At 43.4% G+C, this 26,485-nt stretch overlaps 4 protein-coding genes across 7 annotated transcripts; 3 read left to right on the forward strand and 1 right to left on the reverse strand.

Moving 5' to 3' along the window:
- The first annotated feature begins 863 nt into the window (after positions 1-863).
- LOC143357225 (tyrosine-protein phosphatase non-receptor type 2) lies at positions 864-13,779 on the forward strand. Of its 4 annotated transcripts, XM_076793549.1 has the most exons (9): positions 864-1,434; positions 2,325-2,483; positions 2,557-2,819; positions 2,899-3,124; positions 3,210-3,362; positions 3,592-3,766; positions 4,093-4,300; positions 4,556-4,675; positions 13,580-13,779. In XM_076793549.1, exons 1-9 carry the CDS (start codon positions 1,339-1,341, stop codon positions 13,641-13,643), a joined length of 1,464 nt encoding a protein of 487 aa, XP_076649664.1. In that variant the 5' UTR covers positions 864-1,338; the 3' UTR covers positions 13,644-13,779. The 4 variants fall into 4 exon arrangements, with proteins under 4 accessions (XP_076649664.1, XP_076649661.1, XP_076649663.1 ...); XM_076793546.1 differs by lacking the exon at positions 13,580-13,779 and having other exon boundaries at positions 4,556-7,054; XM_076793548.1 differs by lacking the exon at positions 13,580-13,779 and having other exon boundaries at positions 4,102-4,300; positions 4,556-7,054.
- A 281-nt stretch (positions 13,780-14,060) lies between these two features.
- LOC143357228 (uncharacterized) lies at positions 14,061-20,317 on the reverse strand. Its single transcript, XM_076793553.1, has 3 exons — positions 19,495-20,317; positions 14,637-14,688; positions 14,061-14,188 (listed from the first exon to the last, which is right to left on the reverse strand). The coding sequence occupies exons 1-2, from the start codon at positions 20,082-20,084 to the stop codon at positions 14,676-14,678; spliced, it is 603 nt and encodes a 200-aa protein (XP_076649668.1). The 5' UTR covers positions 20,085-20,317; the 3' UTR covers positions 14,061-14,188; positions 14,637-14,675.
- Positions 17,720-19,354, forward strand: LOC143357229 (uncharacterized). Its single transcript, XM_076793554.1, has 2 exons — positions 17,720-17,856; positions 18,269-19,354. Exons 1-2 carry the CDS (start codon positions 17,854-17,856, stop codon positions 18,626-18,628), a joined length of 363 nt encoding a protein of 120 aa, XP_076649669.1. The 5' UTR covers positions 17,720-17,853; the 3' UTR covers positions 18,629-19,354.
- Positions 20,318-20,403: 86 nt separating the features above from the next.
- LOC143357227 (uncharacterized) lies at positions 20,404-25,063 on the forward strand. The gene is made up of 6 exons (XM_076793550.1): positions 20,404-20,692; positions 20,747-20,898; positions 22,014-22,268; positions 22,652-22,810; positions 23,070-23,480; positions 24,499-25,063. The coding sequence occupies exons 2-6, from the start codon at positions 20,884-20,886 to the stop codon at positions 24,814-24,816; spliced, it is 1,158 nt and encodes a 385-aa protein (XP_076649665.1). The 5' UTR covers positions 20,404-20,692; positions 20,747-20,883; the 3' UTR covers positions 24,817-25,063.
- The last annotated feature ends 1,422 nt before the right edge of the window (positions 25,064-26,485 follow it).

Genomic DNA, 26,485 nt, shown 5'->3' on the forward strand with positions numbered 1-26,485 from the left:
ATCGAACCTTCTCTGTAAATGAAAATAGCTCTAGTAATATTCAAATTGGAAAACTTATTTAACCGACCGGAAGTCTAATAATCGGTTTTTTAAAAGAAACTCGGTAGCTTTTTTTTCTAAATAACAATCTCCGAAGAAGCTATTACGTTCTATGTACAAACTCCAAAAATTTGTGGGATTATCAATGAAATCGCTGTCGAACAATTTATCGAGAAGTTCTCAACCGTTGATTTTCGATTTTGGAAGGACTGTCGCTGAATTTCCCATAAAAGTTGATCTATTTGAATAAATCATTTTAACACTATTCCTACCGCGACCGGTCAAATGACCGTTTTTAAAATTTCGATTAGAATTTCCTATATACTCCAACATAATTGAATCGCCTTTAAAAGTGGAGCATAAAAGTGGAAAAATTGCCATTTTTCACGATTTTCGACTTAAAATCGCCGGACGAAAAGGGCGAAAGAGAAGGAGATTTTTAGTTAGTTCCGATAGTGAGAATGAGGAAGAGGTAATCGAAACTGCTGTAGACGGAACTGTTTGGCAAGGAGTAAAAGAAGGGTCTAATCCTGGAAGAGCACCTATTCATAATATCTTTAGGGGAACATCAGGCCCAACAGAGTATAGTAAACGAAATATTATGCGGTGAAAACGAATAAAATGTACATTATATACTCCTAAATAAAAGAAACTATATTTTTATACAGTCAAATTGGCTATTATCTTCATTCTATATTAAAAAATATAAGTTGTGCTAAAGTAGGAATAGGTGTACGCGAAGTGTCGGTAGGAATAGTGTTCAAATACATAGGACAGTGTTCCGTTTGGCGCTTCGGGACGCGCATGCGCGTTGCGTAGAAACACCTATACAGTATGGCGGCGATCGTCGGCCGGATCTCACTCGGCGGTAAACGAGACGAAGAAAGAGAAAGAAGGGAGGGAAAGAAACTCTGGTTACCCGAAGATGTCAGCACGTTGACTCGTGTTTCGCGGTGGCAGCGGCGGTGAACGGGATCGGTGGTGGTTCGGTAGAATCCGCGAGTGGGTGCAGTGTATACGGGCAGAGAACGGGAGGTGTAACACGTACACGTACTTACGCACGGGAGAGCTGCGGTGGTTGCGCGTTTTCGTCTCTTGTTCCGCGGAGGCTGTCCTTCGCGAGAATCCGCGTCACGCATGGCACCGCTCAGTGCCTGAGACGCCTTTTTCCCGGAGACAGAGAGAAAGAGAGAGAGAGAGCGAGATCGTGCGCGACCGGGGCCCAGCCTCTTCGCGTGTCTCGTCTCGTTTAGCAGTTTTCGAGCACCGAAGAGACCGTGTCGCGAACGAGCCGACAGAATGACCAGCCAAGGGACGCGCGACCAAGGGATCAGCAACGTCGAGACCGAATACCTCGAGGTCAACTCTAAAGCAGCCTGGCCGATTCTCTATCAGGTAAAGAGATCATCCGTTCTCCCTTCCCCTCTCCCCCTTCCGCTTTTTCTGTCTTTCCTTCCGGTTACCGCGAGAAAGAAATCGAATCGTTCTCTGTCGCCGATGTGTCAGCCTGTTTCACGCGAACACGCGACTACGTCGAATTGTTTTTCGCTGACACGGCTTGCCAGTCGGCCTGCCGTACGTGCGCAACGAAAAATATATATATTTCGCCGTGTTTCCGCGTCCGACTCCTGTTCGCCGAATCGAATGTTTCCCCTCGTTTCGCATCGACCAATACCCGACAGATTTTACGATGATAATTTCCTGGCACTCGGAAAAGTGGGTGTAACGTGCGAAATGTTTACTTGTCGCGGATTCGATTTATATCGGATGCTACCGCCGTTACCACTCTCTGTTCGATTCCCTTTGTAACGACCGACCGGCAGCTTATTCGATTAATTTATGCTCTGCAAACGGATTTGATTTAACGCACGACGATGCAATTCGATTCGATAGATAACGAGCCGGAATTCAACGGTCCTGTTTATTTCTTTATCGCACTGGCGCGCGCGCGCTCTCTTCCTTTCCTGGATGTATTTATTACAATGCCTGGATTGTTTTAAATCGTGGGTATCGTTTCGTGTACGCGGAACGTGGCGTTCGCAGGAAAACGTTAACTGCTGCATAGACTGTGTATTGTGTTGCTATTGTCAAGGATGAATGTTGTGGTTCGCGATATAAATTCCAGGTACACGTTTAGTTGATCTATTCTCGTTCAACGTGTATATATGTATGTATACGTATACATGTACACCGTTTGTTTGCTGTACGCTAAACACAAGTTATTCAATTCTTTGGAAAATACTTCCCAGAGGTAGTTGGAAAAGTAAAATTTTTATTTTTTACAGCACATACGTAACTGCTGTAATTTTACATACACGTGCAATGAATCAAAGAAACCGCAGAACAAAAATTTGAACCGTTATAGAGACGTCGCTCCGTACGATCATAGCAGAATTGTCCTCAAGAAGGGGCTATGTGATTACATCAATGCCAACCTTATCCAGGTAAATATTATGACATAGAATAGAATTCTAATTTCGAAGAATAGAATAAACAAGCGAGATGTTGTTATTATAGGTTAACGATGCCCACAGACAATATATTCTTACTCAAGGACCGTTGGAGAACACAGCCGGTCATTTCTGGTTAATGGTATGGGAACAAGCCTCTAAGGCGGTGTTAATGTTAAATAAAACAATTGAGAAGAATCAAGTTAAGTGTTATCAGTATTGGCCTCTTGGTGATTCATCGGACGATGCTATGACATTCAGTGATGTCGGTATAAAAGTAGAATATGTCAGTAAAACAGAATCATCGGATTACACAACTAGAATATTAAAGTACGAGAAATTGAATTCGTTCAATTACGATATCTTTGATCCGTAGTATAAAGGAATTTAACACCCGTCTTTTGTATAGATTAACAGATTTGGAATCAAAAGAAACTAGGGAAATACTACACTTTCACTATACCACTTGGCCAGATTTCGGTGTGCCACAGAGTCCAACAGCCTTTCTTCGTTTTCTGACCAATGTCAGGCAATCGGGAGCATTAGATCAAAATGTTGGGCCCCCTGTTGTGCATTGTTCTGCTGGTATTGGAAGGTCGGGAACATTTTGTTTAGTTGACACATGCCTTGTCTTGGTAAGTATTATTAAAGAGTATATCGAAATGGTAAAGTGTACATTAATATCTAGGAAAATAGGTCTTACTTTCAATTGAATTGCAGATCGAAGAAAAAGGATTAAATTCTGTAAATGTTAGAGATGTGTTGATCGAAATGCGAAGATCCAGAATGGGTTTAATTCAAATGCCAGACCAATTAAGATTTTCATATGCTGCTATCATCGAAGGAGCAAAACAATTGCCATCGAATAACGTGGTAACTAATACCAATTCACAGTGGTGCAGTGTTATTGGTGTTCTCGAGTGTTTCAATTGAAATACTTACAAGATCTTTTCCATTGATTTCGAAATACACACATGTTGTGGAAAAGATGTTGTTACATATTCAACAAATTAATTGTTGCTTTTATATGAAATCTGATAAAACTGTACTACTGTGTCATGAAGCAATTTTGACTTAACATTAACACGTACAATGTTTACAGAATGTTGAAAACGAGATAGTCACGAATCATTACGACGTAGTTAATAATATCAGTCATTCTTCGACCGAAGAAGAAGAAGAAGATGATGAGCCGCCTCCTTTGCCTCCTCCAAGAGGTGAATCGTTAACACGTAGTATGATGCCGGACATAACTTCAAACGCAACGACAAGGAACGGTAAGAAAAATTAATTAAGGGAGCGTTCTCATTTGGAAAAGTCAGTTTTCGGTAACTATTTAGATTAAGATTAAATCAAGAATTAATAGACCTAAGAACATGAACATTTTCAAGATGAAACATGGCTATTCAAGTGCCAGTTATCGTGCGGACTGTAATGAAGTAAAAATTTCAACTTTCTTTAAATGACACAAAAACGTATCACAGACATTGGTTTCAGTTTAATACAGGGATGACGTTTGTTGACTCTTCCAAATGGGAATAGCTCCTTAATAATAAACGCAAAGCGTATAACAAGAAGTAACTTCTTCCACATGTAACGGTAGATGAATTAGGTGGACCTCCTGATAAACCATTGCCCAGCGAGCCACCAATTCAAACGGAAACATCTACAACTGTGTCGTCTGCAAATTCGACAGTAATCACGAATAACGTACACGAGAACAACTCCGATGGTGTTGCAGTGCCTAATGAAACAACCAGCGACGGTGAAAACTCTTTGCAGACAAGTAGTCCTTCGTTCAGTCCAGATACGTAAGTTGCTGCGAATGAATTTTAATCCTCTGCCTGCAATTTTATTACTGACGTTGTTTTCCATCCGAATTGTTTATGATCCACGAAAGTCGAAAAATAAGGTACACTCAAACCAATCACGAATACGAATCGGCAGAATCCAGTGAAAACAAAAACAGCTTGGAGTGAAAACGACCCAGTATGCAGATGGAGGGATAATAAGTTGTGCGTTGACATGGCGAATTTCTTAATGATTCGTTTATTTGGTTTCAATAGGAAAAACGAAGTACGTCAGCGTCGTCTGCGTCACAAAGAAAAGAAGGAACGTTTGGCAGCATACGTACGGGAGATCAAGCGTCGACAAAAGGAGACAGAAGAATGGCAAAAGCTCAAGAGGTCATTATTTAAGCCCCTTTCAATAGGCATAGGTGCCGCAATTGTTGGTGGGGGTATTCTAGCAATCTGTGGCTACTTGTACATGCGTGGTTAGGATCGAATTGTTTCCGTGTCGCGCGTGTACATAGATCTTTGAGCTGTAAGTGATACTAGGAGATTCGCACATTCAAGAATAGTTACTTTCACCACGAGATATTTAAACAGCATTATAAATTGCACATGTCATTGCTTGTCGTCGTGAGAAAGGAATCAATCAGGGAGAAGCATTCGGTATTACATAATTGAAAGCACCAAAAGAATAGCCCGAGAACGTGTTACAGTCAGTAACAGACAGTAAATTCATCCGAGTAACAGATCCGGAGAGAGAACAGTATATCCGAGCAAAAGTTTGAAAAGTTGGGAAAGAAGTAACTTATTCTAAGGAAGTGCGTTTGTAAAGGATGTTGTTGCACGTCTAAGATGCTAACGAGAAAAAGATATTGAAAGGTTGATGACAAAAGGAGAAGGGGGAGATCTTCAATTTGTATTTTTATATTGTGATTTACTCGACGAGTACGTAGAATATTAGACGGTATACATTCTTTTAAAGATTCTTTTAATTAGGTTCCCTTGAAAGTTGAAGTTCTTGAAGTGAGTAGATTATTTCGTGCTCGTGTTTTCCAATTATGATGGAGGAATAGGAAGTGCATTGAGTCAAACATTTCGTTTGGTATTGTAAATCGTGAATAAGTCTATCATTTGCACCTGGTGCTTTAAGAGGAAAACGAAAAACCTACGTAAGGGTCTAAAAGAAGCGATGAGTCAATGCCTTCTTACTCGTACGTCGTAATAACCGTAGGCTTTCATATATATATGACATACATATTATACGAAGTGGGTGCACGACGTTTCAATCGGCAAACATAATTATTTACTTTCTAATACAGAGACGTAAACAAGTATTACTTTATCAAGCATAGATTTAGTTCCCGTTATTTAATTAATCGCTTCGCAAACAAATATTCGAAGTCTTAACGATCCAGTTTGAAGGCAAACGAGCGAAGTCTCTTTGATTTCAACGGTTTCCAAATAAATTAGACCTATTGTCAGTAATTGTCCAGGGTACCAAAATCATTCGCTTAGAGTTTACAAGCACCCGATTACTTCGCTAGATTCTAATGAATATATTCGTGATAGACGTAGAGAAATGTTAACGATTCTAACTAATAGTACACACAATGAATGTTTTAAGTAACTCGCCCGACAAAGTAGAATCCATTCTTCTATTAGAATATTCGCAAAGAACAGATATTATACTAGAATTAGCATAAGCCGTACCTATGACATACCATGGCCCATTCTTTACGTGGAATACGCTGTTTTCTTTCAAATTATCGCGATTTTCATTTAACACTTGTTCCTGGGGCTGTGAGTAAAGAGGTACACTTTTGACTTTCTCTCTTCCTTGAAGGAACGCCGGCCACCGAGGTATTCTGTTAACTGGCAACTTGTGCCTTCGATTGTGTACTTGGTAACGTTTCGCAGAATTTCACAAAGAAGCTCATGAGATCATGAATATGGAAAGAGAACTCTAGTACGCATTCCTGGTATATACAGAGGAGCATTAGTCACGAATTTCATTACAGTAATTCGCGTCAACCGAGGAAACGAAAATGTTCCAACTAATGGGCTCGCAAGGTGCTCGTCACGCAATTCATGCGCGATCCGCGCGTATTGCTTACGTTTTAATGTTGTAACGCAGTGGGTGCCAAACAAGTTAGAAAGCTAACGAACAAATTTTGTACAGCGCATGAGTAGGCATGCACAACAGTTGAATGCCACCGTTGATCTTAATCAGTTTCTGGGACTGTTTTGTATCGATACGATAATAGTCATCCGACATCCGGCCGAATCGAAGTACATCAACCGTACAATCCAACTAAATTACAAAAACTGGTTATTGTGATGATTCGTAGGAACTTCCTCGCAAACGTAAAATTACAAAGCTCTTCGGTAATTGTTCGACAGAGCCCGGTGCCGTCTGGATACGCTGTAGATGGGTGCAAACAGTTAATACCAGGAGCTAATTGAGTACAAGTTGACAGTATCTGTTTCATGATCGCGATTAGTGAGCTTAATTTTATACACTTTTAACACCTTTTTAAAAGCATTTTTCTACACAAACAACTTGGAAAACCTCACCTTCGCGCTAGGTAGAGATAAATAAGGGGGGGGGGGTAAGGGGTTGGATGATGAGACGAAAAGAAACATTCTTCTAAAGTACTATTTCCGACCGATTTGCTCAATGGGAATACAAAGTCATTGGGCATCGCAGAAAGACTGAATACGTCTAATTGCTTTTAGAAGAGATCAGGTTAAGGAAGAAAAACGAAAAACAAGTATCGTGTTAAGCCTGTATTATTAAGCTGAGCTGTTCTGCGAGTCGCGATTATTAAGCTCGCGGTAGTAGATTCTTGTCGGGTCGTGTTACCAACGGAACAAAACCTCGAGGGAAGGGTAAAGGGGGGATGCGGTTCGCGCGGAGATGCCGCGGCGCGAACCACAAGTGTATTTTGTACTTTTGTACGTTGCTAGCTCTAGGTTGGAATACGATCTTTGCTAAAAACAAACACAGAAAAACACGAAAAACAGAAGAGGGAAAAGTGAGAAAACAAAAACGAGATTCTCGGGTAAGCTGGCATTCATGGTCGCGTCGATCATTCGCGGCGCGATTCACCGATCATACTTCGAAGCGGGCATGGGGCAGCGAGCGCTCCGGATTGCCCCAGGGAGCAGCGGGGCAAATAACGGCGGCAAGGAGGACACAGACGAGGGGATCGCTGGTAGAATAGCGCAAAATATTCTTTGCCTAGCCGTCTTCTTATCTGTGCACGGTAACTGCCTTGTTCAGTGTCGTCAGATGAGGGGAGGGAGCAGGAATTGAGGGGGAAAAAGTTACCCCCTCTCTGCCAGTAACGAAGTATGTGCGACAGAGACGCGAAGCGTGGGGAATAGCACGGTGGAAGGGGAAGTTAGAGTGGGGGCACAAGTCCTGATCTGGCGACACTGGTCTTGTTCACCTCTGTGTGGGCGTGGCCTCGTTGCTCCCGCTTCTCGACGGTGCCAAGGCGTCGTTTCACGGGGCAATCTCTGCCTGTGCCTGCTTCAGGGACACGTTGATGTCCCGCCGAAAGCGATGTTACGTATGTTCGAAGTTAATACAGTATTCTGTCGTTGGTACCGTTCACCTGTGTGTGCACCATTATCTCGTTACCTGATTTTCTGCCTAGAGCGTGTTTAGACAATTAGACGTGTGCGATCGGAGCAGCCGCGTTTTGCAAACTTGAACTAACACGGTACATCGAACAATCAACGAGACGGGGAACAACGCGTACGAGCCTTCGTTTCAAAGGGCGCACTCCAAAATCGGAAGCTTCTGCACGCGAGCTGTGTGTCTTTCCGGAAAATTTCTGGTCTATCTGCTTCTATCTTCCGGAGTATTTGTGGTGGTTCACGTTTCGAAATCATTTTAAAATGCCAAGATCAACGTTAATTATAACTAATTCGAAGATTAGTACATTTTCAGACTTTTGAGCAAATCACGCCAGTATTATCGTGTTCAATATTAGAGCATTTTGAAACTTCTGAGGAAGATTCTTCGCAGCTATTACGGTATTCCTCTTGTAGTGGCCCGTCTCTTTCTTGAGGAGCTTAAAAAGTCCATGTCGACGTGCTCGAGGGTCTTCGCAAGTCTTTCTAGTCGCTCGTGTATCATGTGCATACGGTCTTCGAAGACTCCTTGCGTTGGCGTGCAATCTGGTCCTCGGTCAGGCCATGCCCTTCTAGGAGCTTGGGAAGTTTGCCTGAACCTTGGCTCCCCTTTGACCCCCACCATTAGTTCGCCGGTTCTCCCACTCTTCAGCACCGCTCCTAGCTTGAGCGTGCGGCCGATGGGCCCAGTGTTGCCAGATGAGGGGAGGGAGCACGAATCGAGGGGAAAAAGTTACCCTCTCTCTGCCGGTACCGGAGCATGCGCGACGACACCCATGCGGTGGGGGATAGCGCGGTAGAAGGGGAAGTTAGAGTGGGGGAACAAGTCTCGATCTGGCGACACTGGTCTTGTTCCCCTCTATGTGGGCGTGGCCTCGTTGCTCCCGCTTCTTCTCGACGGAGCCAAAGCATCATTTCTGAAGAGTCGACCACCCAGCAAGTTTCCCATAGACTTCTCTATTGAAAACATTTTACACAGTATTATAATTCGCATGCTCCATAACGCTGGACATACAATCTGCCACCATTTGAAACAAGCGACAAATTCAGCGTTTTCCAATACCGATCGGAGAACGGTTTGCTTTCCAAAATGAGATCGCTCGCATCCAGAAGCTTCTGATCGTCGCACAGTCGTTCGAAACGAGAATTCAATTCGTGCCGTTGTTATGCACTATATTATAACTTGTATAGATGCAAATAGAATTCAGAAATACTCGTTCAGTCATCTTAAACGGGTTTCATCGCCGAAATTGATCGCAACTTCGCCCAAATTTCGTTTCGCTGGTCTATCTCGGAAAAATCGGGATCCAGCAATTTTCTGAATGCATAATTAGAGAACTGAGCGTTCGATCTAATCGAATACTTTTCGCTATGATTACCCGAAGTGCTGTGCGTCGAGTCAATTAGCGGACAGAATTCGGAGGCGTGGTATGCGTTCGGTCCACGACACTCTCGGGGTCTTCGTTGTTGTTCGCGCGACTGTTCAGAACAAAACAGGTTGAACGTCTCCCTGAACGTTCACCCTGATCCTCCTGTAGTCGTTGATCGCGGGAAGCTTCCGGAACAGTGCGAATGAGAGGGAGAGACAGGACGACAGAGTGCGAGAAACGAAAGAATCCACGAAAGACACGGTGCTAATTGAAAGTTCCAAAAAAAGAATCTGATATAATGCTCTCGGGAGCGCGTGCACGTGCTGGAGAGACGAAAACAGACATTTAAACGTTTCAAAGGGACAAGCGAGCGGGGAACTTGCCTGGAACATGCGCGACCCTTTTCCAATCTGGATTATCAACGTATCTAAGATTTATAATAATTTCTGAAGCTATGCTACACGTGCTAGGACGCGTCTGCTTGCTCATCAAAGATCGACGACGTCAGATCAACTGTCCCATTTTGGCAACGAATTGCGAACAGATCACCGCAGTCGTAGTTGGGAGGTACGATCTCGCATTAGCGAGAAAATCATTTTTGTCACAGCTTTGACTCGAAATGCTATTGAAAAATTCTCTGCGATTGGGTCCTTAAAAATATTCCGAAAAGCACGTGCACGCGCAGGGAGGCGTAAAAACAGAGAGGGAGAGAAAGGGAGCGTGCGTGAAAGTAGAGAATGAACGCGAAAGGGGTGCGAGAGTGAAGGACGAAGAGGAAGGGGAGGAGGAAGAAGAAGAAGAAGAAGAAGATGACGAAGTGCTAACAGCATCGATCGTAAGATTTCGGGAAATCGAAATGTTCAACGGAAATCCTCGGACGGGACGCGCCGTTGAAACTCGTTCGAAATCGGACGATCGTGCTCGAAGAACCAAAAATCATACGACGAAGAGGGGAGGCTTTTGTACACAATTTATGTTCTCTTTTTATTCCGCACCCGATAATCTGACCGTCGTGTCAATAGACATTAACGTTCTAATCACATGGAACCGCAGAAACATAGTTAAGTGCCTACACGTACGAAAGCAAAACGGAAGAAATTGAGAGAAAGAGAGAGGGGGAGAGAGAGAAAGGGAAGAAAAGGGAACCGCAGTGAAAAAATACGACCGTTAGTAGCATTAAACGATTACTATACTGTAACTATATAACTATACGCAACCCCTTGACCTTGTGGAAGAGCGTAGACACACCGAGCAAGTGAATCCTTTATTATCCGACAATATATAAATAGATAATCGTTCCAGTAAATCTATTATCGCCTGATTGCCAAGACCGGATCGGACCACGAGGTGTGCAACAGGGATTCGCCCGCGGTTTCCGGTGACAATGGCGGTCGTTTGCTCCGCCCATTAACAAGGTCGACCGGAGATCGGCCGAACTATTATCACGGAAGTGAGACTACTCTTTTTAAGACGCTAAACGGACATTGTAGTTTAGTAGAACGATAAGACTGATGGCGAGGCCACCGAGAATTTACGAGCACGCTTGACGACACGTTTCGTTGACACGAATTTAAATAATAATTAATTTTGATACGACGAATATTTAGGGAGTTTCTTAAAAAGAAAAAAAAATTAAGTTCTACTGTGCGTAGGAAGGAAGAAATTCGAGGGTATTATTGATAGAGAATTAAGGTGTACAAAAAGGTAGCTCGCGGACTGAGGTAGAAATTTAAAACTACATAATTACTAAATAAAATGGTTTACTAAGTTTCTTTAGATAAAGGGTTCACAAAATTTTACCTAGGGCTACCAGCGATTATTCCATAATTGTTGGAAGTCCCATGGCTGAGGATTTTCTATCGAATTAACAAATTTACCCCCAATAATGTAATCGAATGATTTCGTTTCAGAGTATTTCGTGCAAGAAAATTTCTAAGCTTCCATTCGGTGCAGCACTATCATTGAAAAGCCTGTGAACAGGCTTCCGGTCGATAAAGCGTTAAGTTTCTACCTGCAGTTTCGAGATCTATATTTCGCAACCGTGAACTCCGCGGTAGGAACGAACGTCGAACAGGATCGAGAAGGAGCGATCCTTGGATAGAATCGATCCCTCGTGATTCGATCGACGGCTTGGCGGTCAGATTAAACTTAAGGATCGAGTTGCGCTCGTGGAAATGAGAGAAAGGGAAAGGGAAAGTACAGCGAGACTATTAAATTAGAGGATCGAGGGCGTTTTGCTCGATCGACTTGGTCCTCGAGACCAACAAAATGGACAACGGTAGGAAGTTACTTCTCCCTGATGCCTGTTGCATCCTGCGACTCGACGTTAACTATATTTACGATGTATCGTTGTAGAACTATAATTGAGTGGTATTTTAATGTAAAAGTGACACGAACGAGCGAGAGAGAGGGAGAGAAAGAGAGAGAGAGAGAGAGATTGGAGTATAACGATATATAGAACTAATAGAGGAGGGGCGAAAGAAGTGAAATGAGAAGCGAAATTGCTCACCGGGAACGAAGAATATTCTGCCGAATAAAATCCGAGACTCTAGAAAAAACGTTGCTCGACGACAGAGCACGATAGACAATAGACAAACACCAGGAAACGAACTATACGAAAAAATAAACAATAATAGGAAAAACCCCCTTGGAAAAGTAACAAAATTTCAGCAGAATGAAAATTGATCCACACGTCACTTCGCTTCTTTACACGCGCCCGTCCAGTACGGATTAGAGTCGAGCAAACGAATTATTTGGACCGCATGACGGAGGTATTGCATGCAATAAATTGTTGTTCGCGTCGACGATGAAAAAAAAAAAGAAAAGAAAACCGCAAAAAAAAAACACGAGAAACAAGAACAAAACGAAATAATAAGTAACGAGCGGCGACAAAAAGAACCGTCATGGCGCCTCTCACGACGCGTATTCTTTTTTTACTCCCATGTAGTGAGAGAGAGAGAGAGAGCGAGAGAGAAAGAGAGAGACTCGTAGACGAGGTCCCCCAATTGCATATTAGATCGATCAATACAGGAAAGGATTTTTTCGTACTTTCCAACTTTTTTTATTCCACCACCAACCCCCCCGCCTTCTTGTTAACCGCGACCGAGCGACGGGTTTCGGAATGTAAAACAATGAGAAACCGTGCGAAATTGTTGCGGGCGAAGAAGATTGTTGAATATATCGTTCGTTCATAAAAAAAAAAGGTGACATAAGTCAAAAGGAAAAGAGGAAATTTTACAGGACAGCTATTTGAAAATTACCCTGAAATTTCCAATTCTTTTTATTGTATATAACCTACTTGGAAATGTAAAATAATTTGTTGTTATAGAGTACACCAACAATTTATATATTTATTACTGTAATTTGTTTTTGTAAATATTTCTAGTTATGTCACTTTTCTTATCGATGTCTAAATTATAGTTTTCACTCGTTGGAAGTCTCGTTCTCGGTGTCTTGACCCCTTGACCTCGGTGACCGGTCCCTTCGCGCGCAACACTTCGTCGACTAATTCGAGAATCGTTTTATTGTTAATGTACAGTTTATTCGGACTTACGTCGGCGAAATGTTATCTCGTTCGACCTGTGTGACGATTGCTGCGCTCCGTTTCTTCTGTATCGATTGCAAGCCCGAAGCTCGTCGGTCAGCACCGAACCCCTATTTTCACCTAACAATCCCCTCCGGGAAGATCGGTATGAGTTCGACCAACGATCCGCTCCCGAGAAAGGAAACTATGACAACCCGACAATTTCTTGGAACATTTTTCTCCTACTTTTCCGGTAGAATTGTTAACATGAGAATTTACCGGTCCATCGTTTCATAATTTCCGGCAGGAAAGTCGCAGAAAAATTAAAATGTTATTAGAATTTTAGCTTGAATCTTGGGGAATTTTCAAGTTTAAATTAACTTTAGAAGAACTATTATGACGAAAATTAATTTAGAGCAATTCCAATAATATTTTTATTTGAATTTTCGGGGATTTCTTATTCGCAAATGTTTCTGCTGATAAAAGGATTGGAGAAATTTCATGTCAGAAGCCCTAATTGCTTCCACCGAGAATGAAAAATTGCTTGACACGTCTATCGAGATCTGAAAATGGCACAGCTCGACGAAAGAAATTGCCTGGTTGCCATAGCTGCCTTGCGATACTAACACTCGTGTGTACACTGTCTCTTAACAATTTTCTCACCTACCGAACTAACTAAAGTCTGTCTTGCGCTTTTGTTAATTACTCGTACTTGTCTTCCCTGCAGCCTCGAAATGCCCTCAATCTGGTGATTTCTTTCAGATCTAAAAGCGATACTACCGAAACCAGCGATACCGTGCACGAGGAGGCCGAGCCTGCGATCTAAATATCCTAAGAACGAACCGAGATCGCGATTTAAGTGCCCTAGAAAAGAAAAACAAAGACAGACAAACACGTGGACACCGTATCACACACACACACGTACACGCCCCACGCACACCGACACACTTGAATCTTGAACAAAAATACAATTGACAGCGGCCGGAGGCCGTTCATTATTTTCGAGAGGTTTTTACACGAGCTAACGAAGCTATTTATTCAAGACACCAATGAACATGCATAACTGGAGGAAATAAATCGATTTGTTTGGTACAACGAGGTTTCATATTCGACGTTTCTCGACGGTCCTACGGCGACCAGCGAGACGTTCATTCGCGAGGCGATCCTTTCCCCGATCTCTTCGATCTTCATCCCTTTTGTCTTCCGTGGTCGTAGGGTCGGTGACAATTGTTTGTCCAAGCGACTCGTTGTTTCGCGACTCCAACCGGAAATCGTTTTACGGGGCGTGGAAACTATTGTTATCGAAAGCCAACCGGCTCTGTCCATTTTTTCAAACAATGTTCACAATCCTCGCGAACCACTTTGCGCGATCTGAAATCAAGAAATGGTTTTATTTAATTAACTAAAATTAGATACGGGAAAAAACATTGGGGACCGCCATAGCGTTTAATGTGTTAGCTATTGGTCTTCGTGGACTGTGGAATATTCGTGATTTCAAAACTGATTTCGAGTGTTTGTCCAGCTGAAATCGACATCGTTCGATTCCTCATAGTGAAAGCTACATACAGGATGGGCCGGTAGTATATTTGTAATTTGTCTGCAGATTTGGTAGCAATAAAGTAGATTCGCCGAAAATGAAATTTTATTTTCGAGTTCAAGTTGCACGGAATTTCGAGGAAAATATTTTCATACATTTGTGTCTCGGTTTCGAGAATTGACAGCGACTTTTCAACTAGAAAAGCAGAATGTGTTTCATAGAAAGCGTTTTTGAAGTCAATAAATAACAAGTTGTTTCGCAAGGCAATTGTTATTCACTCACCCTGCACGTCGACAAGAACATCGCTTCGGGATCGTTGAACTAATTCTGCAATCTGCAATTGAAATTTCGTTAATTAAATTACTGGGGATTGCTGATACAACGATTCGCGGGTGTAGACGTCCTGCACAATGACGTAACGCATTTCAAAATTTCTTTTGCCGATTACGAAAGTCGTGCTAATGTTTCGTGCGGTGAAAATCTAATTATGTTCTGGCATTTTCTCGTTTCCGAGGTTCGAGGATCACGAAAGCGCCTTCTCGATGATCGACAGAAATCTCGAGTATTACTACAATTACTGTGGGGGTGCAAGCTGCTGTGCCTATGCTAATTATACTTATTTTCAAAGAGCAATGAATATTAAAAAAGAGATAGTAAATTTTCTCCTTTAAAATCGTTTTATGGCAATTTTTAGTAGCTCTTCGGAAGGCTCGATTAGCAAAATGTCCCAAATGTCTTTTTCCAATATTTGACACGAAAGTATGATTTTCAGCGGATCGTCCAACCGATCGAGTCATTGAAATGAAAAATCGGTTTTTCGAGGATCAACGAGCGATCCAGTGATGCAGCTGCGCGCGAAAGAGTGCTTTCAGCTCTGCGATCGGAGGCCGCACACTAACCGTAACAGCAATCGGAAAGTGACCTTTAAAAGCTGCGTGTTTTCCGACACGGTCGTGTACGCGTGACTTGCCGGAGCACATAAACAAACAGGCTTCAAGGGAAATGTCGTTCGGATGCGCATTTCGAAACGGTTGCGTAACTGCCCCCGATTCTGCGTACTTCGACCAAGTGAATCATCCGCTACCGATACACCGGAAGTCGGGGCGGGACGGTGGTCGGAGCGGAATACTAGATTCAATCATCGTTTAAGAAGCACGTCTTAATCTACTCGTACGACGAATTTGTATTTTCCCAGCAATCGTGTTCGAGGAAACTCGAATGAATTTCCTCGAATTCGATTCAACTGAACGCTTCTAATCCAGGCGTTTATTTTTTTGGCTAAAAGGCACGTATACTATGCTACTAGATGCTCCAAAAATTTAGAGTCGATAGCTGCAGCAGATCCTGAAGAAAGTGATCGTGAAGTTGGCTTACTTTCTATGTACCGAGAAAAATACCTACTGCCCTTATTCGATGAAGTATTTTTACGAAAGTGCAACCTAATTCAGACTCATCATCCTGCATCGAATCAGTGACGTTCAGGTGCCCGGATCCTGACCAACCACCCTAAAAATCCACCGTGGCTATTTTAGCCGAAGGGATTCTGTTGGGATAATGGTCTCAAGTATTTTTTCTGCCCTGTAGGTACAAGAACTGCATCTTAAACCTAATCTAGACTCAGTGGATCATCCTGTACTGAACAGAGATGTTCAAGGATCCAGATCCTGAACGAAGCACCCTAAAAATCCACCGTGGCCATTTTAACCGAAGGGATTCTGTTGGGATGATGGTTTCAGGTATTTTTTCGACACTGGGTACAAGAACTGCATCTTAAACCTAATCTAGACTCAGTGGATCATCCTGTACTGAACAGGGATGTTCAAGGATCCAGATCCTGAACGAAGCACCCTAAAAATCTACCGTGGCCATTTTAATCGAAGAGATTTTGTTGGGATGACGGTTTCAGGAATTTTTCGGCCCTGTGGGTACAAGAGCTGCATCTTAAACCTAATCTAGACTCAGTAGATCATCCTGTCCTGAACAGGGATGTTCAGGTGTCCAGATCCTGAACGAAGCACCCTAAAAATCGACCGTGGCCATTTTAATCGAAGAGATTTTGTTGGGATGACGGTTTTAGGTATTTTTTCGGCACTATGGGTACAAGAACTGCATCTTAAATCTAATCTAGACTCAGTCGATCATCCTGTCCTGAACAGGGATGTTCAGGTGTCCAGATCCTGAACGAAGCACCCTAAAAATCGACCGTGGCCATTTTAATCGAAGAGATTTTGTTGGGATGACGGTTTTAGGTATTTTTTCGGCACTATGGGTACAAGAACTGCATCTTAAATCTAATCTAGACTCAGTAGATCATCCTGTCCTGAACAGGGATGTTCAAGGATCCAGATCCTGGACGAACCACCCTAAAAATCCACCGTGGCCATTTTAATCGAAGAGATTTTGTTGGGATGACGGTTTTAGGTATTTTTTCGACACTGGGTACAAGAACTGCATCTTAAACCTAATCTAGACTCAGTAGATCATCCTGCACTGAAAAGAGATGTTCAAGGATCCAGATCCTGGACAAAGCACCCTAAAAATCCACCGTGGCCATTTTAACCGAAGGGATTTTGTTGGGATGACGGTTTCAGGAATTTTTTCGGCCTTGTGGGTACAAGAACTGCATCTTAAACCTAATCTAGACTCAGTAGATCATCCTGTACTGAACAGAGATATTCAAGGATCCAGATCCTGAACGAAGCACCCTAAAAATCCACCGTGGCCATTTTAACCGAAGGGATTTTGTTGGGATGACGGTTTCAGGTATTTTTTCGGCCCTGTAGGTACAAGAACTGCATCTTAAACCTAATCTAGACTCAGTAGACCATCCTGTCCTGAACAGGGATGTTCAAGGATTCAGATCCTGGACAAAGCACCCTGAAAATCCACCATTGGCAGTTTAACAGGCAGTTTAAAAGGAATTCTGACGAGATGCTGTCAACTATTTATGGATCCTGTACAGCACGCGAAGTGCGCATTAAACGTTTTCATGTTTTCACAAAAACCGAGCCGCCGCCATGTTCCGCGTGTTCGATTAGCGGAGCTGACGCTTCGTTTACGAACTGCGTCAGCCCCTAACGCCGGACCCCGGGACTCGTCTTCACCGCGGTGAAAACAAGCGGCCGGTGCAACGCAGGAAGGATGCACGTTTGCCGGGTGCCGCATCGGTCTGTCTAGTTTACCAGGTCAGTTATCACCTGGCCCGATACGTCACTGTACGATTAGCGTGCTCCCGTTTGACGTCATTGTTTCGTATAAATGCTCGAAGAATGCTTCCCAGGGGCATAAACTCGCCACAGATCGTTCCCAACGGATCTACCACTCGTGGATCTATCGTCTTGCGCTTGGAAAATTCATCGAGACTCGAGACACTTCGGCTCTACCATCCGGCACCAACCCGGTCGACAACCATAGTCAAGAGACACCGCGAACACTTGGAGTCTGAGGCAGCATCATTCTTTGGACTCGGGAGGAAGGATTCTTCGAACTACACAGCAAAATGGTAAGATCATGTCGACAATGGCTCGAACCGTCTCGATTTCCGAGAGATCATGGCTGCCCGACAATTATGGTCTTCTTCAACCCTCGGGTGAACCCTCGAAATGAAATTGAGAAATGCTGAAGCTCGAATTGAATTGGGAAGTTGAACTTGATCTTTCTTTGCGTTCTGCTCGCTGCATGTAACAACAGTTCATCTGAATCCCATCGATGCACGTTGATTAATTATCAAAATATTCTGTATAGATATGAAACAAATTAAAAGGTAGCCAAATTTAAAGATCCTTGCATCCAAGTTCCCCCCAAATTTGCAAACCGATAAAAATTCTCGGGTTACCAGAACAGGAGGACAAAGCATTATCAAAAAAGCATCGCCTGCCAGTTTGAAGTAACGAAACCAATTAATTTTTGTTTAGATTGCCATCGCAGTTTTCTTGGCGCTCGCCGGCTGCAGCGTCGCGCTTCCGGTGGGCACTCCGAGCGGCCAGGATGCCCTGATCGGAGTTCCGGTTCTGATCCAAGATCCGGCTGGGCTTAAGCCGGGAGAGGAATCGTCTCCGATGATCTACGGGCTTCTGGTGAGCCGATTGAGCGAGCCCGAGGACAATGTCGACGTCGGCCCGATCGAGAAACGCAGCGCCACGGAGGACGCTGGTGAAGACGACCTTGAGACCGCGGCTGGAACGTACGCCCTTCGACCTCTGTTCGTCTACAGGCAACAGCTAGCGTACAGGGAGCGCGTCAGAGAGGCAAACCGCCGAGCGAACCGATTCTGATTCACCGATGACAACCGGCTGTCAAGCGGCGTTGACAACCTCGCGAGAAAGGACAGTGATTTTGGAAACCAAAGAAACACGCGTGGCCCTGGGCCCCAAGCATATTTGCATTTCCACAGCGACGATTATCTTCCATTAGGACCATCATTAGGCGTAAAGAGCGGCTCCTCTAAAGAACTAGCTGAAGAAATTTCTTAATTCCCGAAGAAGCTGGGACTCGCTGGGTCCTGTGGCCCAAATTAAATACGAAACCGCTCGAGGAAAGCAGCACTCGAAACGTTGAGAAGAGAGTCGTCATTCGAAGAGACATTGTTACAGAAGAAGGCTGTGCCACTTAGTACTTTGTTAGTGGTCGAGCATAAATAGCCAAGCTGCTAATTCGGCGAAATCTCGAGTAGACGAGAACAGAATAGCGTCTCATCCAGACAACAAATTAACGTATAGAAACATCGGCGACTCCGATATTGTTCCGAGCATGTATGAATGAGCGAAGCGTGCCTGAGTTACCGTAATTACGCATATAGTCGTTAAGCTACCGATTAAGTTGTTAATCTTAAGATCGACGAGCTATCAACCAAAGCAATTGAACTATTTAACGTAGTGATTCCTATTTAATGTAGCTACCGTTGATTCCCGTACAACATAGACAAACCGAGTTTGTGATACGATTTTTTAGCGACCGACTAGCCAAATAAATATCTTGTAATAAATACGAGTCGTTCTCAATCGTTTTGTGCCAATTCCTTTATTCAGAAACAATCGTCGATTGTCGTTTAATTTTGTTCAAGCGCTACTTCCCGGGGAACACGGGCACTGGGAGAAAATGTCGCCGGGGTCGCTGTTGGTTCTCCTCGCTCGACAAGTACCTTCGTTCTGCGAATGATCGACGACGGTACCAGCCACCGAACATCCTTCCGCGATCCTGCTCCACTCCTTCGAGGATCTCGTCGGACTCCAGCTTCCTCTCCTCCCGAACGTTCTCCGGATCCTCCGCGGACTCCTGAATCGTTGGATCCTGGTCCATCTTCGGGTTGAAGTTCACGTATTCGTCCTCTTCGACCGGTCCACCCTGGTCGGCCATCATGCCATCTGTAAACTCGTTCGAATCAGATCGTCTGACACGAATGCTCGACAGATTTCCTAGATCTATGATGAACGGTTTGCGACCGTTTCCCTCCTCTTCCACCGTTCGATTCGACTTTTCATCGACCGCAGGAGGAACTCGAATTTTCGTGGCTTCGATATCGGAGCTCGAGAACTCCTCTGAAGAGACCTCACGCTTCTTCAAGGTTCCTTTCGTGCTAGGGGTCTCCGTGCTCGGCCCCGAAGATGCGACCTCCATCGTGGACGAGCTCGAGAACGTCGTCGGAACGGTTTGATCGTCGACGTCGCTGCATTCGAAGCGTCCTGCGGAGTTCAGCAGCAGGATCAAGCTAAGGGAAAGAACAAAGTCCATTCTGCTTCGGTCGAACTGCCGGTCACGACACGTGGTATTCGGGTATCTAGGCGGAACTAAGAAACCAGGAAGCGGGGCTCCCACTTTTATAGACCGTATCGAACCAGCCGCTAAATCGATCGCTAAACATTGCGATATTGTTAACGACGCACTAACGCGGCTCGTCTGTTTCGGATGATCCACGACTGCCTAGACCAACTCCTGCGCACTCTTCACGAAATCGCCACGTTTCGTAACGTTTCGTCATGTCTCGCAAGCCCCGAATTGTCTCGTTGCCAGTCCATTCGATGTTAGGCACTTTCGTGACTCCGTAATTAAGGTCGCTCTTGTGTGAAGATGCTCTAATCTTGTGAAACACGAAGACACCAACGGGAGGAAACCAGCGGAGACATTTTCCATTTTGTTATATTTTATTAGTTGTCAACCAGTTCAGGGTATCTGGCACGGAAGTTTGCACTTCCAATTGAACTTGCATTTTCTGCGACTTTTCCATTAATTTTGTCTCTTGATTGCTCGTCGTGCGAACGTGTTAATAGATTTCGAGCTATTTATTACCGAGGACTATTTCGAGGCTGAAATCGGAAGAGAACGCGAGCAGCAAGTTCAAGGTATAGCCGGCCAAAGTTGTGTACCGCAAGGCTGATACTCACGTCTGTTAGCAGGGCATCGATAATTCTTTCGGCAGCTGGTATAAAACACGAACGGACCGTTATCACCGGCCAGACTCGAAAAGACGTTCCAAGAGTTTCAGTCGAAACGAAGATTTGAGGTTCTAGCTGATTGTGGGATCACCGGAGGGATGAAGCACGAAATGGTACCAGAAAACGGTAAACCGAGCGTTGTTGCGCAACAGTTGTCAGAAATCGTGCGACCGGTCGCGCTACTATCATAACATACTAAACAGGAATATCTCGTTCGTTTACAATAGACAAAAAAATTAAAGTAGCGTGGAAATTTACAAAATCTCTTGAGAAAAATTACCTCTCAAAAAGGAAGCTAATTGTTGTACAATACTACCTGAAGAACAATTTTGACCTTTCGCGCGACGCCTTAATTTACTTAGCAAACATTTCTCATTTACTTGGCTGACTCATCGTTGCACAACAACGTTCAAATACTTGCAACATATTATTCTCTCTGTTTTAACCGTACTAATTAATTCTAGAATAGATCATTTTGAATTGTAACCATTGACAAATAGTATTCAATAAACTGTCGGTCTTCTTAGACGTTCTAAAATGTCGCGTTCTGGAAAACAGAAATGTGTCGTTTCCGTCGACTAATCATGACTTTTCTATGAATTATGCTATTGTCTACAAGCCGAATAATTTTTGAGATGCTCTGTGCTGATTCACATATCGAAGGTCCAGACAAAATAAAAGCACCATACAGGAAAAATGATTAAATATGCCCCCATCTTGTGATGTCAAGAGGACATTCTCAGCATGAATTTTATCTGATAAGAGGTGCGAATTGACTGTCGAAAATATAAAATTGCAAACAGAGATAAATACTATACAACTATTCTATATCTGTAATATTGCGTTCTGTTGTATTATAGTGTACTATCAATAAATTGTTTTTATACTTTTGCATATTTTTTGCATATACTTTGCATATTTTTCGCATATACTTTGCATATATTTTGCCTAAACTGACATATCAAAATTGCACGGACGTCCGCAGTGTCATCCATGACTGTTGTCTCAGTTTTATAGTCGAGAAGTTCTGGCTGGTAATTACAATTATTAAAAATACTCTACCTCGACAGCAGCGAACTGGAGCAAAGTAAAAATTGAATATATATTGAAAACGATATAATAGTTCTATGTTTTTCTAATGTTTTTACTTTCGCGTTCCTTCTATTTTCTAAATGCATAAAATTCGGTTTGAGAATTTTCTGATTACAAATGAGTCGCGTCTTTTCAGATCGGAAAGTTCCAGCTCGCCATCTGCGCGATTTTAATACTTCACGGGAACATCTCGGCAGCGAAACCACTGGATCCTGAAGACGTGGAGAGCCTGCTTCCGCCGTCGCCTCGAGACAAGAACGAAACGATTGCTGCGCTCGTTCAGGACCCAGTTGTCCAGGATGCTGTACACCAAACCGCCAGCAACAGCTCGCTGAACGGACTCGTCGTTAAAAGGAAGGTTTACATTTTACCAGCTAACGATCCAAACAAGGTTCGTATACACGCGTTATACACGCATATATCTACACCTTGTACATCTAGCTCCGACTGCGAATACTCCTGCAAACGTTCGCAATGACTAATTACCTGAAAATAGATGAGAACTTATTACTCGGACAAGTATTCTTGTCCGTCAAAAAAACCAGCAAAATTATTTCCGGTTGTTAAAATTCCTATTTTGCAGTACCTTGTCCAGCAGCAATTTATTTCATTTATTTACTAGCATCTATAATTGTTATGCTATAGTGGCGACTTTCAAATCGAATTGGGGAGTTTGTGTAGAATAAAATGGGTCATTTTTAAGAATTCCAATGACGTCCGAATGGAATGAGAAACAATATTAATATTAATAGAAATGTATGTTTCTTTTTCAAGATACTTTCGAAACGTGAACATATTCTGGTGGTTCCAACCGAGAATTTGGAAGATGTTCGGAAGAATATCACGGAAACGAAACAGGCGGAATCGATCGAGTCTTCCTCGATGGATAATCAATTGTTGGTCGGAGGCAATACGGACGACTACGCGGCACAGGTACAAACAATAATTCAACAGATCCGATCAATTCTGATCCTTATCTGCGGTAGAATGTGACGAGAGGATTATGCAATGACGTACATGAAAATTATGGCCAAGATGTTGAGCCGTTGCCATTCTAAATGTGTTCCACTGTACTTTGATTATTAGACGATTTCTCTTTTTTTTTAATTTTAATCAGTCGAGTATTTGTTTTCCACCGTTTTGTGAAATTATGACCACTACCAAAAAGATTGTTTTTAACTATGATTTCCAGAGTGACTCGACCCTCGACTACCAGGAGAATGGAAATTCACCAGGACAGAGCTCGTTATCGTTCACAGAAGCGATCATGGAGCAGATACCGGTGAACGAGAATCATCAAATCAAGTCCGAGGTCTTGGAAGAGAAACTTAATCAGCATTTACCGTTGCCGGAAGACGAGCCGAAGAAGATGGCGGTCCCCATAGTGGCGGTTATCGATCCTTCGAAAGCCGATAACGCCAAGGTGGACACTCCTATAGTGGCCATTTTGCCGCACCCATTGACCGGCAACACCGTCGAGAAACAGGTCCAATTTCTGACGGACAACAGCGACAAGATCCAGCAGAAAGCACAGAACTACATCGATCGATCGTCCATGACCATTAATCCCGATTTCTGGAAGACTTCAACGCTTGCGTCGGAGGTAAACCCATAGAATACCGTTTACAAGAACCACAATATTGTAAAATCCCTTATATTTTCTAGCCACACCAAAGTTAGAAAATTAGAAATTTCGCTAAGACTTTGTGCAAACAGTAATCGTTCAAAAATATTTAGTCACATTTCATCTTCGTTTTTCGAAGAGAATCGATTCTTCGCCGACGAAGCGGTGAAATATTTTCGAGCGTCTGTGCACGTATGGCGTATGGGAAATTCCTGACCTATATCGTTGAGTAATTCGCCGATAATGTGTTCGATATTGACGATCACGCGATCAACAAATGACTCGATTTATACGCGGTCGACGAATATTCTGTTGCCTATTTGTAAATTAATGCGCACCGAAGGCATTATCGCAGTTTATGTATTAATTTAGGATCAGTGCTATCGAAGGCTGTTCGCGCGTTTAGATAACTCTTCTTCGATTCGCGGCTATCTCATCGAACACGCGTTTATCATTTATCATAGAATGTTTAACATATATGTTTTCTTGGCATTGACAGAATTAACTTACCCAGTTTCACTTCGTGCGTCGGGGACACAGGTGTGTATTTTGTGCTTTCTTCATAGTAATACGTAAAGTAGAAAAATACGAACACGTTAAAGCAATAAATCATTACACTATTTTAGACTGAAGTTATTAAAGGAAAATATTTATTCCCATACAATTGACTTGGAATATTTTTTTTTTCTTTTCTGGCACAAAGATCCGAGGTCGGATAAAGATCGAATAGAGATTAGAAGCGGTCGAAAGGAATTTAGAAATCGAATGGTAGTAGACGTTCAAGCTGCGACAATGAGTCTCGGACGCCACCCACGATATCCTTACGATATAAATAGAAATTACTTTCTTCAGCTGTAAACACAAGGTGGTTCGAATAAAGTGCAAGTAGCAAAGCAGCCACTGATTTTTCTTCGCGTTCCTCCATCCGACGAAGAACTCGAGGCGACGCGCGAGGGAGGCGAGAATAGATTCTTTAAAGAGTTATACTAATTTCCAGATCGCGATCGTCCCGTCGTCCTCGCAGGAAACAGCGCCGGTGTCGCTGTTGCCCGAAGGATCTACGAACATGGTGGACGAGGACCTGTATCTGGCACCCGTCGCGGTACCAAGATGGGGGATCGTCGCGCCATTGTTCCAAGATCACGAAGAATATCCGAAACGCGCCGGAGACATGGACGTCGCCGAGGATATCATCTTCCGACCGTTGTTCCGATACCGACAGCAGTCGCAGGGAAGATCTAGGTACAGCAACCGAAGATATTACGATTCCTACCCCAGGCGTAGTTATTATAGATCCCAGTACGACGATTACTAACGTTCTACGAGAATCGTAGAAGTTTCGCTTTATTTTCAGAAGTTTTCTAATGTAATAGGGTCCGACCCTGATTCAAAAAGAATAGTTTTGTTGCTTACGTTAGTATTTATTGAAATGCAGACGCGTCGTTGCTGCGAAGGAGAAATGGTTTTTGTTCTGTGATCCAGGGTTTTGGGCCTTGTTACGTCGACGCAACTTTTGTATTTGGATAATGTTCATTAAATTTTCCTAATATTTCTTAACTGTATCCTGTCATTTATTCTTCATTCTACTTCCCGGAAATGTAAAATAGATGTTACCCTGAAATTGTTATGGAGCGGTTTTCCGATCCTAGAAGATACGAATCCTCTTCGGTGTACAGTAGAACCTCGATTGGAAACACGACTGTCCGAATATTAAAGTTTGTGCAATAAACAGTGTTACATGCGGATGGCCTCGGAGCAGTGGTTCTTGACCTTTCCAGTGATCGGCACCCCCTTGAATCTAACAATAAGTTCTCGCACCTCCTCGAAAAATGTGTTTCTATTTCTTTGCGTAGAAAATATTGCGAGCTAATTTATTTGTTGAAAAATAAATTTTCCATCGAAAATTTAGAAACCTCTGGTACCCCCAGATTAAGAACCACCGCCTCAGCTATTTAGATTCTATTTAGATTTAGAACTCAGCTGGTTCGATTCGGATAGTCGAGGTCCTGCTGTACTATTAAAAGGAGGAGGTACGCCTAACGTTTCCGACATTCCTGCACGGTGTCCTGAAAACGTACATTTCCTGGAACATACCGCAGTAACCGATTACAAACTACTCGTTCCGCCGTTGTTATTTTTCTAATAAATCATAGCTAATGTATTCGACCTTAATCGGAAAAGAAATGCGGTTCAAGAGTTTCCTGTAGATCTACGCGCGCGTGTATTCCTGTTTTTGCCCGGGAGATTGATGTCGCCGCGAAGGAATTTTCAGAATGCAACGACCAAGAAGAAGAATCCTCGGCCGACCGGTACCGCCGGTACGCGCGCTCTAACGAGCAGGGACTTTTCGAAATTACAACTCGTCTCGACCTAGACCCACATAATCGTCGCTCGATCGATCGGTTGTCGGACATCCAGGGAGATTAACGATGTTTGCGTTCGTCGAAAGCGTTCGACGAACGAGCACGAAACCAGTTATTCCGCGAACCTATTCCGACGGGGATCGTGCACGCCGATTAACCGCGGCGTCGTTAACGCCCCGAGGCGGAATCGGTTAGTCATTCACTCGTTCATCCACTCCATTCATTGTTCATCGAAACATGTGTTCCGCAGATGATGCCGCGGCGAACGATCCGGCCGCGCACGAACGACATGCGAGACGTTAAACAGCCACTGAATGGGCGTTTAACACCTGTGACGTGTCCGGTGATCTGTTCCGGAAAAATGCGAACGAGATTCTTTGAACTCGCCACCGATGATCATGGTTGCGTGCTGCGGCGATAGCGTTCCGTTATCGGGAACACCAGAAATTCCGAGTATTTCTCCGGTTACGTTTTTCACGAAACGTCTCGTTGAAAATATATGTTCCGGAAGTGTTACTGTTTTCGTTTGGCTAGTTATTCGTACAACGCGGATTTTACGCGTTTATGACAAAAATTGGTAAGCACGATTCAAAGCAGTGGACGTGTGAAAACGATTTAATG

Source organism: Halictus rubicundus, chromosome 9 (genome assembly GCF_050948215.1).
Source record: "Halictus rubicundus isolate RS-2024b chromosome 9, iyHalRubi1_principal, whole genome shotgun sequence".
NCBI lineage: Eukaryota > Metazoa > Arthropoda > Insecta > Hymenoptera > Halictidae > Halictus > Halictus rubicundus.

Excerpts from the sequence above, each read along its gene's own strand:
- LOC143357225 (XM_076793546.1), top strand. The coding sequence starts at position 1,339 with ATGACCAGCCAAGGGACGCGCGACCAAGGGATCAGCAACGTCGAGACC. Across the intron at positions 3,363-3,591 it reads AATTGCCATCGAATAACGTG|AATGTTGAAAACGAGATAGT; the intron begins GTAACTAATACC and ends CAATGTTTACAG. Across the intron at positions 3,767-4,092 it reads AAACGCAACGACAAGGAACG|ATGAATTAGGTGGACCTCCT; the intron begins GTAAGAAAAATT and ends ATGTAACGGTAG.
- LOC143357228 (XM_076793553.1), bottom strand. The coding sequence starts at position 20,084 with ATGGACTTTGTTCTTTCCCTTAGCTTGATCCTGCTGCTGAACTCCGCA.
- LOC143357227 (XM_076793550.1), top strand. Across the intron at positions 22,811-23,069 it reads CGGACGACTACGCGGCACAG|AGTGACTCGACCCTCGACTA; the intron begins GTACAAACAATA and ends TATGATTTCCAG. Across the intron at positions 23,481-24,498 it reads CTTCAACGCTTGCGTCGGAG|ATCGCGATCGTCCCGTCGTC; the intron begins GTAAACCCATAG and ends ACTAATTTCCAG.